This window comes from Physeter macrocephalus, chromosome 21, assembly GCF_002837175.3.
Source record: "Physeter macrocephalus isolate SW-GA chromosome 21, ASM283717v5, whole genome shotgun sequence".
Lineage (NCBI taxonomy): Eukaryota > Metazoa > Chordata > Mammalia > Artiodactyla > Physeteridae > Physeter > Physeter macrocephalus.
In genome coordinates this window covers 41,166,895-41,180,268 of record NC_041234.1, presented here as the reverse complement: position 1 = coordinate 41,180,268, position 13,374 = coordinate 41,166,895, and the positions used below count along the sequence as shown (strand labels likewise).

The 13,374-nt window shown below is 37.0% G+C and overlaps 1 protein-coding gene across 1 annotated transcript in view; it reads left to right on the top strand.

Moving 5' to 3' along the window:
* Window positions 1–13,374, top strand: part of MTMR8 (myotubularin related protein 8) — a 217,267-nt gene that overhangs the window by 49,209 nt on the left and 154,684 nt on the right. The window contains exons 2-4 of the mRNA XM_028482651.1: window positions 5,220–5,342; window positions 8,271–8,433; window positions 9,714–9,871. Of these exons, the coding sequence (XP_028338452.1) occupies window positions 5,220–5,342; window positions 8,271–8,433; window positions 9,714–9,871 (444 nt within the window). The remainder of the gene's footprint in view (window positions 1–5,219; window positions 5,343–8,270; window positions 8,434–9,713; window positions 9,872–13,374) is intronic.

The following is a 13,374-nucleotide window of genomic DNA, read 5'->3' as shown; positions in this document are numbered from 1 at the left end:
ACTCTGCGATTCCTCGACTTGGGTGGCTATTTCCTTTCCTATTTAGGGAACTTTTCGACTATAATCTCTTCCAAATATTTTCTTGGGTCCTTTCTCTCTCTCTTCTCCTTCTGGCACCCCTATAATGTGAATGTTGTTGCATTTAATGTTGTTCCAGAGGTCTCTTAAGCTGTCTTCATTTCTTTTCATTCCTTTTTCTTTATTCTGTTCCACTGCAGTGAATTCCACCATTCTGTCTTCCGTGTCACTTATCCCTTCTTCTGCCTCAGTTTTTCTGCTATTGATTCCTTCTAGTGTAGTTTTCATTTCAGTTATTCTATTGTTCATCTCTGTTTGTTTGTTCTTTCATTCTTCTAGGTCTTTGTTAAACATTTCTTGCATCTTCTTGATCTTTGCCTCCATTCTTTTTCTGAGGTCCTGGATCATCTTCACTATCATTATTCTGAATTCTTTTTCTGGAAGGTTGCCTATCTCCACTTCATTTAGTTGTTTTTCTGAAGTTTTATCTTGTTCTTTCACCTGGTAAAATGTCCTCTGCCTTTTCTGTGGTTTTTGTTCCACAGGCTGCAGGATTGTAGTTTTTCTTCCTTCTGCTGTCTTCCCTCTGGTGGATGAGGCTATCTAAGAGGCTGTCTAAGAGGCTTGTGCAAGTTTCCTGATGGGAGGGACTGCTGGTGGGTAGAGCTGACTGTTGCTCTGGTGAGCAGAGCTCAGTAAAACTTTAATCTGGTTGACTGCTGATGGGTGGGGCTGGGTTTCCTCCCTATTGGTCGTTTGGCCTGAGGCAAGGCAACACTGGAGCCTACCCGGGCTCTTTTGTGGGGCTAATGGCGGACTCTGGGAGGGCTCACGCCAAGGAGTACTTCCCAGAACTTCTGCTGCCTGTGTCCTTGTCCCCACAGTGAGCCACAGCCACCCCCTCCCTCTGCAGGAGACCTTCCATCACTAGCATGTAAGTCTGTTTCAGTCTCCCCTGGGGTCACTGCTCCTTCCCCTGTGTCCCGATGTACACACTACTTTTCATGTGCCCTCCAAGAGTGGAGTCTCTTGTTTCCCCCAGTCCTGTCGAAGTCCTGTGACTTCAAAGTCTGATTCTCTAGGAATTCCTCCTCCCGTTGCCGGACCTCTAGGTTGGGAAGCCTGATGTTGGGCTCAGAACCTTCACTCCAGTGGGTGGACTTCTGTGGTATAAGTGTTCTCCAGTCTGTGAGTCACCCACCCACCAGTTATGCGATTCGATTTTACTGTGATTGCGCCCCTCCTTCTGTCTCATTGTGGCTTCTTCTTTGTCTTTGGATGTGGGGTATCTTTTTTGGTGAGTTCCAGTGTCTTCCTGTAGATGATTGTCCAGCAGCTAGTTGTGATTTTGGTGTTCTCGCAAGTGGGAGTGAGAGCACGTCCTTCTACTCCGCCATCTTGGTTCCTCCCTGATAATCTCTTGTTAGTTTCAGACATTTTATATATTTTCTTTCTTTCTTTTATTAAGTTTTGAAGTCTTTTCCTGTCTCTAGACCCAAGGTGTTTTGCATTTTTTCTAGTAATTTTATAGTTTTACTTCTTACATATAGATATATCTAGATTCCACTTTTGTATATGGTGTTACAGGGATCTAGTTTTATTTTTCTCCATGTATTCATACAGTTTCCCCAACAGATTTAGTAAGTACTCTTTTGTTCATAATTTGTAGTGCCACATTTATCCTATATGAAGTACCCATTCATACACGAGTCTGTCTTTGAGCTATGGTCCTTTATCAGTGGTGTATTTGTCTGTTCTTGCACTAGTAATTCAGGCTTTTTTTTTTTTACCCCATGACTTTGGGTATGTCTTCATATCTAGTAGAGCAAATCTTCCCTTCTTCACTGTTCTCTTTTAAGATTTATTTAGCTACTTATGGGGTATAGTCTTCTACTTAAATTTAGAATACATTTGTGGAAAATCCACTTTGAAATTTAATTGTAGTTGCATTAAATTTATAGATTAATTTGGGGGATAATTGCCAACTTTACAAAATTAAGTTGTCCCATCCAAGAGCATGGATGTCTCTTCATTTCTTTAAGTTGTCTTCAGTTTTCTTATTAGAGTTTTAAAGTTTTTAATGTAAAAGTCTCATATATGCTTGGTTAAGCTAATTCCTGGATTCAGCATGGAGTTTGTTGCCACTGTGAATGGTATTTTCTTAATGGTTATTGCTGGTTTAGAGAAACACTTGATTTTTGTAGGTTGATATTTTATCTTGCAACCTTGCTGAATTCCTCTGATTTAAATTCTAATAGTTTGTTGATTCTTTTGTTTTTTTTTTCTTGGTAGAAGATCTTCTATTATCTTTTTATTGGTAAAATTATCTTCCCAGTAAATTGTGCCAGATATAGCACTTCAGTTCCAATCCTTTCATGTCTTAATTTTCCCCCTCTTTTTTCTTATTTTATTGGCTAGGATATCTAGAAGAGTAGCAGTGATAGATGGGTCCAGTTTGTCTTTTTTGTGATTTTAAATTAATGCATTTAGTTTCTCCATTACACATGACATTCTTTGTAGGCTCTTGATATATAATCTTTACCAAGTTAAGGATGTTTACTTCAGTTCCTAATTCACTAAGAGCTATCATATATAGAAGTGAACTTAAAAGTATTTTTCTCTATTAATTGAGATAAAGCATTTGATTTTTCTCTTTTAATCTGTTAATGTGATGTTTTCCATTGAAGTTTTTCAATGTTGAGCTATCTTTGCTTTCTTGAGTTAAATTTACTTGATCAAATGTATGTTTTAAAATATACTGTTGATTCACTAAATAATTTTTATTTGGATTTTTTGCATCTACATTTCTTAAGTGAAAGGGGTATAAATTTTCATTTCTTATAGTTGTCTATTTGGTTTTAGAATCAAGATTACACTAGCCTCATACATAAAATAGACTGTCATTCTTTTTCTAATAACTGGAATCAATTAGATAAGGTAGTCTGTTTCTTGGAAGTTTGGTAGAATTCACTAATAAGTCATCCTGAGGTATCTTCCTTGGAATTTTTTCATTTCATGTAGGTTTTTCAATTTATTAGCATATTTTTCATAATACTCTCATTTAAAGAAATTTGTTACATTGTCTTCCCTTTTTCATTCTGTAGTTTGTGTATTTGCCTCTTTTCCCTTTTTTTCCTGATCAGTCTTATCAAAGATCTATTAACCTTTAGGAACGAAATTGGGTCATTTGTAGAGATGTGGATGGACCTAGAGAGTGTAATGCAGAGTGAGGTAAGTCAGAAAGAGAAAAGCAAATATCATATAATAATGCATATATGTGGAATCTAGAAAAATGGTATAGATGATCTTATTTGCAAAGCAGAAATAGAGACGCAGACGTAGAGAACAAATGTATGGATCCCACGGGGGAAAGGGGTGTGGTGGGAGGAATTAGGAGACTGGGATTGATACATTTACATTATTGATACTATGTATAAAATAGACAACTGTTGGGAACATACTCTATAGCACAGGAAACTCTACCTAAATGGGAGGGAAGTCCAAAAGGGAGGGGATATCTGTATGTGTATGGCTGATTCATTTTGTTGTGCAGTGGAGGCTAACACAACATTGTAAAGCAACCATATTCCAATAAAAATTAATTTTAAAATATCTATTAAAAAAAGATCTATTAACCTTTTTAAAGAATTAAATTCTAGTTTTGTTCATCTTTTCTGTTGGTTTTTTTGGTGTGTGTGTATGTGGGGGGGCAATTCTCTTTTTAATTTCTGTCCTTTGTCTTCTTTGTTTCTCTGTTCTTTTGCTTTCTTCATTGCAGTGAACACTTAACTAGTTTATCAACGTTTCTTCTTTAATGATAAGTGTACTTAAAGGTATACATTTCCTTCTTAGTTCTGCTTTAGCTGTGCCCCACAAATTTTCATTTGTTGTGTTTTTATTATTATTCACTTCTAAATATTTATTAATTTTATTTATGATTTCCCTTTAACCCAAGGTTAATTTAATAATATGCTATTTTGTTTCCCAACATATGCTAACTTTGCCTATTATTTTGTTATTAATTTCTAATGTCATTGTGTCATGGTTGGAGAATGTAGACTGTGTGATATTGAACCTTTAGAATTTATTGAGGCTTCCTTTACAGCCATTATCATGATGTCTTTTTAGAAATGTTATATTAGTTGTCTTGAATGACTTTATGTTCTTTATTTGTTGGATATAGAGTTCTCTGTATATCTAATAGCTTGAACTTTGTAGTTGTACTGTGCAAGTATACTGTATCTCTATTCATTTTTATTTTCGTATGCTTGATCTATCAATTCCTAACTAAAGTGTTAAAGTATCCAAGTGTTTCTTTTCTCTCTGCAGTTCTGCTACAAGCAAGTACATCAAGCAAGATGTATTTTGAAACTGTCTTGTAAGATGCATATATATTTATGATCAATATATCTTCTTGTCCTGTTGTTCTTTGTCTCTTGATTCTATTTTGTCAGATATTAAATCTACTCAAGCTTTGTTCATATTTGTCTAGTATATCTTTTCTGTCTTTTTATTTTCAACCTATTTACATCTCTTTATTTTAGGTATATATCTTCTAGACTGAATATTGTTGAGTATTTGTTTTAATTCAGTCTGTAAGTCTGTCTTTTAACTGGTAAGTTTAATTTGTGTACATTTGTTATTTCTCTTATATTGGGACTTATTTCTGGCATTTAATTTTATACTTTCCATTTATGGTACTCTTTTTGGGGTTTTTTGTTTGCTTTTTTTTTCTTTCCTACTACTTTCCACTGGATAGATCAAGTTTTCTCCTGCTTTTTAGAAAGTTATATACTCTATTTTCTTGCCCTTTAACTTACGATCTAATGTCACGTTATTTACACCTATTGATTTTTCCACATACAATAACTGCCACTTCCCTCTAACAAGATTAGTACCTCAGCAGGCTCTTATGTCCTATTTATCTTCCACACACATCTACCCCATCATAATAACATCATCTAGAATTTTAATCCTTCTTAGAATCCACATTTCCCTCTCACTTTTATAGTTTCTTCAGGGCTGATTTAGGAAAAGGAAACACAGATCATAGCAGTTTGCCACTTTGACAGGACCTAGAAAGCCTCAAAGAAGTTTTATAGCAAATTAACAGCATTTATCTTGCTTTGAATTACACCACTTTAATCACAGGTGGTGAGTTGATAACTTAATCAGTATTTTTCTCCCCCCTCATATAACAGGTAGAAAACGTGAAATTACTGGATCGTTATGTAGGTAAGAAACCAGCTAATGGGAGTCTATATCTTACTGCAACCCACCTGATCTATGTGGAGGCTTCTGGTGCAGCCCGAAAAGAGACATGGGTATGTTCACTAGAAGAAATATCAAAGAGTCTGGAAGAGTTGTGTATACATGCTTTCTAACATGGTTAAATTTCAGTTAACAGTTAAATTGTTGTAAAACCTTTTCTTCAAAGGATCTATTCTAGTGGGGGGGGGTCTTTTCAGAGATTGAATCATATGATTTCTCTTCCCTCAAGTTGTTGACTATAGTCATCTTAAGCTACATGGGACTTTTCCTCAGTATTTTTAGGTAAAGTAGTCTCTGCTCATTTTCTGAGCTTACTTGGTAAGCATCCCGAAGTAATTTAAAGCCTTGCTACCCATAAAATGTGGTCCAAAAACCAAGAACATCTGTATCACCTGGGAGCTTGTTAAAAATGCAGAATCTCAGGCCTCAGATTTTAAATTTCTAAAGCGCTCTCAGGTGATGCTGGTGGTTCATGGACTACATTTTGGGTATCAATAATTTAGACCAACACTCTGACCTAAGACAGGGTGGGGTGTGTGTGTGTGTGTGTGTGTGTGTGTGTGTGTGTGTGTGTATTTTGTTATACCTTTAAACAATGTTGTGTAATTAGTTTAGCACTGCTAATGTTACTTTATGCCTACCTCATCCTAAAGTAGGACCATTTAATCTTAATCATTAGCCAGACTTATGCTTAGCCCTCTGTAACAAGTAAAACATGCTTCTGGTATATGGCATAGCATAGTGATTAAGATCACAGACCCTAGAGCCAGCCTGCTCAAGGTGAAATCCCAGCTTCAACATTTACTACTTTTGTAACATTGGGCAAGTTATTTAACTTCTCTGAGGCTCACTTCCCTCATCTCTAAAATAGAGGAAATAATACCTGGTTATGGAATAAAAAAGTTAATGTTGTAAATGCTTAAAATGGTGTTTGACACATGATAGATATGATTATATAAGTATAAAATGAATTAAACAGAATATACATTTGAAAGAAGCGTTTTAATACTTCCTTTTAAAAAAACACCATGAGCTTTCCCCATATGACATTGTATCTTGTTCACTTTGGTATGATGAAAGGAATGAGAAAAGAGGAATCAGGAGAGTTGGTTCTAGCTAGACTTAGTTGTGCACTAACTGGCTATATGACCTTGGGTAAGTGACTCTTGCTCTCTGGGCTTCAGTTTCCTCATATGTAAAATGAGGTTGTTAGATTATATAATTAGTAAGGACTCTTCCATTTCTAACAGTTTGGGAACCAGTTCTTTAGTACTGTGCCATGAGCCTTTCCCCTTTCTACCTGCATTTACAGACAGCACATGTCTCCAGATTTGTTTCTACTGGGTATTATTTCAAACCTAATGGACTAGATTGGGAAGGGAGAACTTATGTTAATTATTTCTGTATGTCAAAGGAGGCATATTTACCCAATTAGTACTATTAATGAAGCTCTTTCCATCCTTAGTCTGCTTTACTTTCTGCTTCTTTCCAATTCACCAGTTTTTGCCTGGCACCTGATCTCGATGATCACTGTTTTACTACCCAAACACAGGTCTCCCATATTGATCAACAGGGCTTTGATTTTCTTGAAATTTGGTACATTAATTCCTATTACATTATCAGTAGTTTTTATGGCCCTTCAAAACTGCCATAAGAGGAATTGAGTTTGACAGAATAGTTAAGACAGAAATTAAGATGGAAAATTCCTTCTCAGAATATGTGAATAGTCCCTACATCTACCCCATTCTTAGATGATGGATATGATTGAAAGATTTCCAGGAAGAGATTTCTTTTCCAAATAAATGGGGGCTGGGCCGTAGACTGTGTGAGATGGAGGAAAAGAAAAGACAATGATGATTGGAAGGCCATTCCAGGCACAGGACAGGGAGTCCAGAGAATGAAAAGAATACATTCAGGCTCTAGTTGTAGGAAACATCAGAGACACAGATAGGAGGAGAACATCAAAGACTAAAATGTAAAACTATGATTCCATGGCTTTTTGAAATTATAAAGAGAGACTTGTATTATTTGTATACAGTTTCTTGTACCGGTTCCCTTTCCATGCATTTCTTTTCTGTTGGCATCAGCATGAGCAGGAATGATGAGACTAAAAATTTAATAATCCTTCATTTTTTAAAAACATTTGAATTATTAACCTGTACTCCCATGGGAAACAACTTTATTAACTGCAGTACAGTGCTTATGTGTAGTTCCTTTAGTCCTTAGTCTTACAGTCTCCACTCATTCCCTTAGTCACTTAGGTAAAAATTTCCCCCATTTCATTCTTTGCTTTACTGTCACTAGAGTCTAAAATGTGGAAGAGAAATTTTCCCTGTAATATTTCTAGTTAAATCCTAATTCCAGGACTAGAGTTTAGAATTTCTAGAGAAATAACCCTGAACAAAGTTAGACTGCCATGGTTCAAATTCTGTTTGTGCCACTTTTTGGCTGTGTGGCCTCTGATGAAGAGTTCACTTCTCAGAGCTTTGGTTTCTTCATTCCTGAAATGGGTTGATTATACTCAAAGTGTTGTTACAGGGATTAAATAGTTAATGATCATGGACTACCTCATGGGCAGTAAAGCACAATACCAATTGTTAATCATTTTAATTAGTAATTTGGTAGAACAAAAGGAAGTTCTATTTTCCTCTCTGACAATCATTCTACTATTATTTTTAAACACCACAGCATGCTAGAAGCCATTTGTTCTGAGCCAGTTCACCACAATTGCCCTGTAAATCTCTTAACCTTATATCCCTAAGGAGAGGGAAGTTTTATAATATCGTAATTTGCTTTTCATTGCTTTACCACTATTTACTTCTGTTTAAAAGAAACCCAGTTGTACCTTACAAAGGATGGTTGTAGGCTGTAGATGTGATCACATCTCTGGCCATGCTGTTACCGTTACTGAGAGTCAGGCACACTGAGTGATAGATCTAGTGCATGTCTGTGAATTATTTTGGTTCTTTTCTGTTTTGTAGATTGCACTGCATCATATTGCCACTGTGGAGAAGTTGTCCATCACTAGCCTGGGTTGTCCCCTGATCCTCCACTGTAAGAACTTCCGGGTGGCCCACTTTGTTTTAGAATCTGACGTTGTGTGCCATGAGGTTTACATTTCACTGTTAAAGCTTTCTCAGCCAGGTAGTTATGATAGTATTTTTACCTAAAACCATTGTAATTTTTCTCCCAGAATGGCATAATGGAAAGATCATTGGTTATGGAGTTAAATAAAGTAGAGTTTGAATCTGGGCTTTGCCTCTTACAGCTCCATGGTATTTGGACAAGATACATAACCTTTGAACTCAGCTTCCTCACCTGTAAAAATAATGATAGTATAAGCTCCCTATGGTGGTTGTTTTGAGGTTTAAATGCATGTGTGCATTTTTACTCTGTACTTGGTATATAGTAGATATTTAACAGCTGTTATTTCCTTCACTTTCCCTCTTTCCTCTAAAGTATCAACTTGTAAATTTTTCAACACTTCAGGAAGTAAGACTGCTTTGGAACAAAATTTGTTTACTGTTGTCCTGCAAGCTTTATGTTTGGCCTATTGTTCCTACCCCTACTTTTAGTTCCAACTAGCAAACTAGGGAAGTTTATCAGAGTCCTTAATGCAGTTATCCCTGCTTCCTCCAGCCTCACCCTCTCATCTTCCAGCCCCAGCTCCAGGTTGCTAACCCATCAGCTTCCTCTGATTTTAGTCTGTGGACTAATGTCCTAATCTGTGGATTAAAATTACATTTCCCTCCCCATTTTCTTCTACCCTTTTCCTAGAATAATTTCTCAGAATTTGCTGATGCTCTATTGACAGAGGCTATCTGTTAGCTGGCCCAACACTTTGTAAAAGGTTCTGGAAGACTCCATCCAACTCTGGAAAAGTTACTGCCACATAAGTTGGTCAAATGATTTATTGATTACACGTTGAACTTTGTGAAGGGAGGAAGTGGGGTTGACCGGAAGAAGAGAAGAAATGGCCATTTTTCAGCCAGAAGCAGGTATTGACCTGACGAGTAGAATGCAAGAACACTGTTAATGTTTTGCAGTATGTTACAACAAACTGCAATTGGGACATTGAAGTTCAGTTAAAAACTTATGGTAAGGACCACTTTCTTGGCATGTGAAACCTGGAAGCTTGAGTTCAGTCCATTATCCAACAATTCACAGGAAACCAGGCAGAATGTTCCTGCTTTATATTGGTATCATATAAATTTAAATATTTTTAAAAGAAGACTCTGAAGCAATATTTCAGTTCTTATGCCTTGTATACAAATAAAGGCAACCTTGTACACAAACTATTGTCCTTTTCAGGGGCTGTTGACAAACATTCCCTTAGAGAGAAGAAAATCTAGGCTTTTTTGCACTATTTGGTATTAAGTTTCACTCATTATTACTTTGTTTTCATGCCTATCTTTCTTCTCCAGCATTACATGAAGATCTGTATGCTTTTTCTTACAATCCCAAATCCTCAAAAGAGATGAGGGAAAATGGATGGAAGCTGATTGACCCAATATCAGACTTTGGACGTATGGGACTTCCTAACAGGTACTGGACCATAACAGATGCCAACAGAAACTATGAGGTAATTTTTTCACTGTTGCTTTCTTTTGGTTCATTTAATTAAAACAGAAGAATACCAGCAAACAAATTTTTTTAAAAAGGGCAAAAACAACTCATGATCTCTCCTTTTAATTCAACATTCAGCAATTCAACAAGCTTTTATTAAATAACTAGTGCACTCAAAACACCGAGTCAGAGTTCTCATAGTCTAAAGCATAGGGTGCTATGGGAGCACAGATGAAGAATATGGAATTCAGACTGGGAAGCCAGAAACAGCCTTATGCTTTGGGTAATAGCCTGGAGAAGGAATTCTATCCTAACTTACACAGGGAGAGAAGGAAAGAGGTCAGTAAGTGAACTCAGATCATGAAAGGCTTCGTGGCTAGATTGAGGAATTTGAACATTATCCTGAAGAGAGCAACCACAAGAGTATTTATTTTAAGCTGGAAAGGACTGTAAGTATATTTTAATCTTAGATTACTTTGGTTTTGGTATGGAGAATTGGCTTGCTGGAGCTAAGAATGCAGGAGAGTGATATGAGAAGTGATGAGAATCTGAACTAAGGCAATGACTGTGGATGGAGAGGAGGAGATGGTTTTAAGAGATATTTAGGTGGTAGAATTAAAAGAACCTGGTGACACATTAATGTGGTTGGGAGAAAGAGGGAGAAGTTTAGTATGCATCCCAGGTTTCCTGGTTTCTGGCTTAGGTGACCCAAGTGGTTATGGATATGTTAGCAAGATAAGGAGCACAAGAAGGACAGACAGCGTCTTCAGTTTTAGACTTGAATTCAAGGTGATTAAAAACATATCAGGTATTTGATATCAAGCATTTGAGTCTAGGTCTCAAGAAAGAGCTCTGAGCCAAATATAGAAGTTTGGGAATGTGTTGGGGGTCCCCAAGACCATCCCTCAAGCACATTGATTCACTAGGAGGACTCGCAGGACCTGGCATATAGTCATACTTGTGACTGTGATTTATTACAGTGAAAGGATAGAAAGCAAAATCAGCAAACGGAAAAGGGGCGAAGTCTGGAGAAAACCAGGCACAAGCTTCAGAGCCGTCTCCCAGGGGAGTCACATAGGACATGCTTTAACTCCTCTAGCAACAAATTGTGACAACATGTGAAAAGCCTTGTTTATTAGAGAAGCTCATTGGAGAATCAGTGCCAGGATTTTTATTGGGGGCTGGTCACATAAGCACTCTGCTTGGTGTATACCAAAGTTCTAGATGCTCACAAGGAAAGCAAGTATTTAGCATAAACCACATTGTTTGTACAGTTTAGGCACAATGAGTCACTCTTATCAGTTATGGAATGGAGGGAACCTTTCCAAAATTCAAGCTCACAGCCATCAGCCAAGGGGCAACCTTGCAAGTTGGCCTTTCCAAGGACAGCAGTCAGGCCTGCTATGATAACTTTTCTGCATAGGGTGTTTAAGTGGTATTTCTGAATTGTTGGATCTTCATTTCCAGCTGTTTACTATCATGAAAAGACAAAAATTTAATGACTTTCTGGTATTTCAGTTTTGTTTTTTTTTAAATATCTTTATTGGAGTATAATTGCTTTACAATGGTGTGTTAGTTTCTGCTTTATAACAAAGTGAATCAGCTATACGTATACATATATCCCCATATCTCCTCCCTCTTGCATCTCCCTTCCATTCTCCCTATGCCACCCCTCTAGGTGGTCACAAAGCACAAGCTGATCTCGCTGTGCTATGCGGCTGCTTTCCACATAGCACATGTATGCTATGTGTAATCAGTGTAATCAAATGTAATCAGTTTTACATTTGGGAGTGTATGTAAGTCCATGCCACTCTCTCACTTCGTCCCAGCTTAACCTTCACCCTCCCTGTGTCCTCAAGTCCATTCTCTACATCTCTGTCTTTATTCCTGTCCTGCCCCTAGGTTCTTCAGAACCAGTTTTTTTTTAGATTCCATAAATATGTGTTAGCATATGGTATTTGGTTTTCTCTTTCTGGCTTACTTCACTCAGTATGACAGACTCTAGGTCCATCCACCTCAGTATAAAAAACTCAATTTCATTTCTTTTTATGGCTGAGTAATATTCCATTATATATATATGCCACATCTTCTATATCCATTCATCTCTCGATGGACACTTAGGTTGCTTCCGTGTCTGGGCTATTGTAAATAGAACTGCAATGAACATTGTGGTACATGACTCTTTTTGAATTAAGGGTTTCTCAGGGTATATGCTCAGTCGTGCTGCATCGTATGGTAGTTCTATTTGTAGTTTTTTAAGGAACCTCCATACTGTTCACATAAATATGTGTTAGCATATGGTATTTGGTTTTCTCTTTCTGGCTTACTTCACTCAGTATGACAGACTCTAGGTCCATCCACCTCAGTATAAAAAACTCAATTTCATTTCTTTTTATGGCTGAGTAATATTCCATTATATATATATGCCACATCTTCTATATCCATTCATCTCTCGATGGACACTTAGGTTGCTTCCGTGTCTGGGCTATTGTAAATAGAACTGCAATGAACATTGTGGTACATGACTCTTTTTGAATTAAGGGTTTCTCAGGGTATATGCTCAGTCGTGCTGCATCGTATGGTAGTTCTATTTGTAGTTTTTTAAGGAACCTCCATACTGTTCACCATAGTGGCTGTATCAATTTGCATTCCCACCAGTAATGCAAGAGGTTCCTTTTTCTCCACACCCTCTCCAGCATTTATTGTTTGTAGATATTTTGAGGATGGCCACTGTGACTGGTGTGAGGAGATACCTTATTACAGTTTTGATTTGCATTACTCTAACGATTAGTGATGTTGAGCATCCTTTCATATGTTTGTTGGCAATCTGTATATCTTCTTTAGAAAATGTCTATTTAAGTCTTCTGCCTGTTTTTGGATTGGGTTGTTTGTTTGTTTGATATTGAGCTGCATGAGCTGCTTGTATATTTTGGAGATTAATCCTTTGTCAGTTGCTCTGTTGGCAAATATTTTCTCCCATTCTGAGGGTTGTCTTTTGGTCTTGTTTATGTTTTCCTTTGCTATGCAAAAGCTTTTACGTTTCATTAGGCCCCATTTGTTTATTTTTGTTTTTATTTACATTTCTCTAGGAGGTGGATCAAAAAGGATGTTGCTGGGATTTATGTCATAGAGTATTCTACCTATGTTTTACTGTAAGAGTTTTATAGTGTCTGGACTTACATTTAGGTATTTAAAGCATTTTGAGTTTATTCTTGTGTATGGTGTCACGGAGTGTTCTATTTTCATTCTTTTACATGTAGCTGTCCAGTTCTCCGAGCACAACATATTGAATAGACTGTCTTTTATCCTTTGTATATTCATGCCTCTTTTATCAAAGATAAGGTGACCAAATGTGGGTGGGTTTATCTCTGGGCTTTGTATCCTGTTCCATTGATCTCTATTTCTGTTCTTCTGCCAGTACCATACTGTCTTGATTACTGTAGCTTTGTAGTATAGTCTGAAGCCAGGGAGCCTGATTCCTTCAGCTCCGTTTTTCTTTCCCAAAATTGCTTTGGCTGT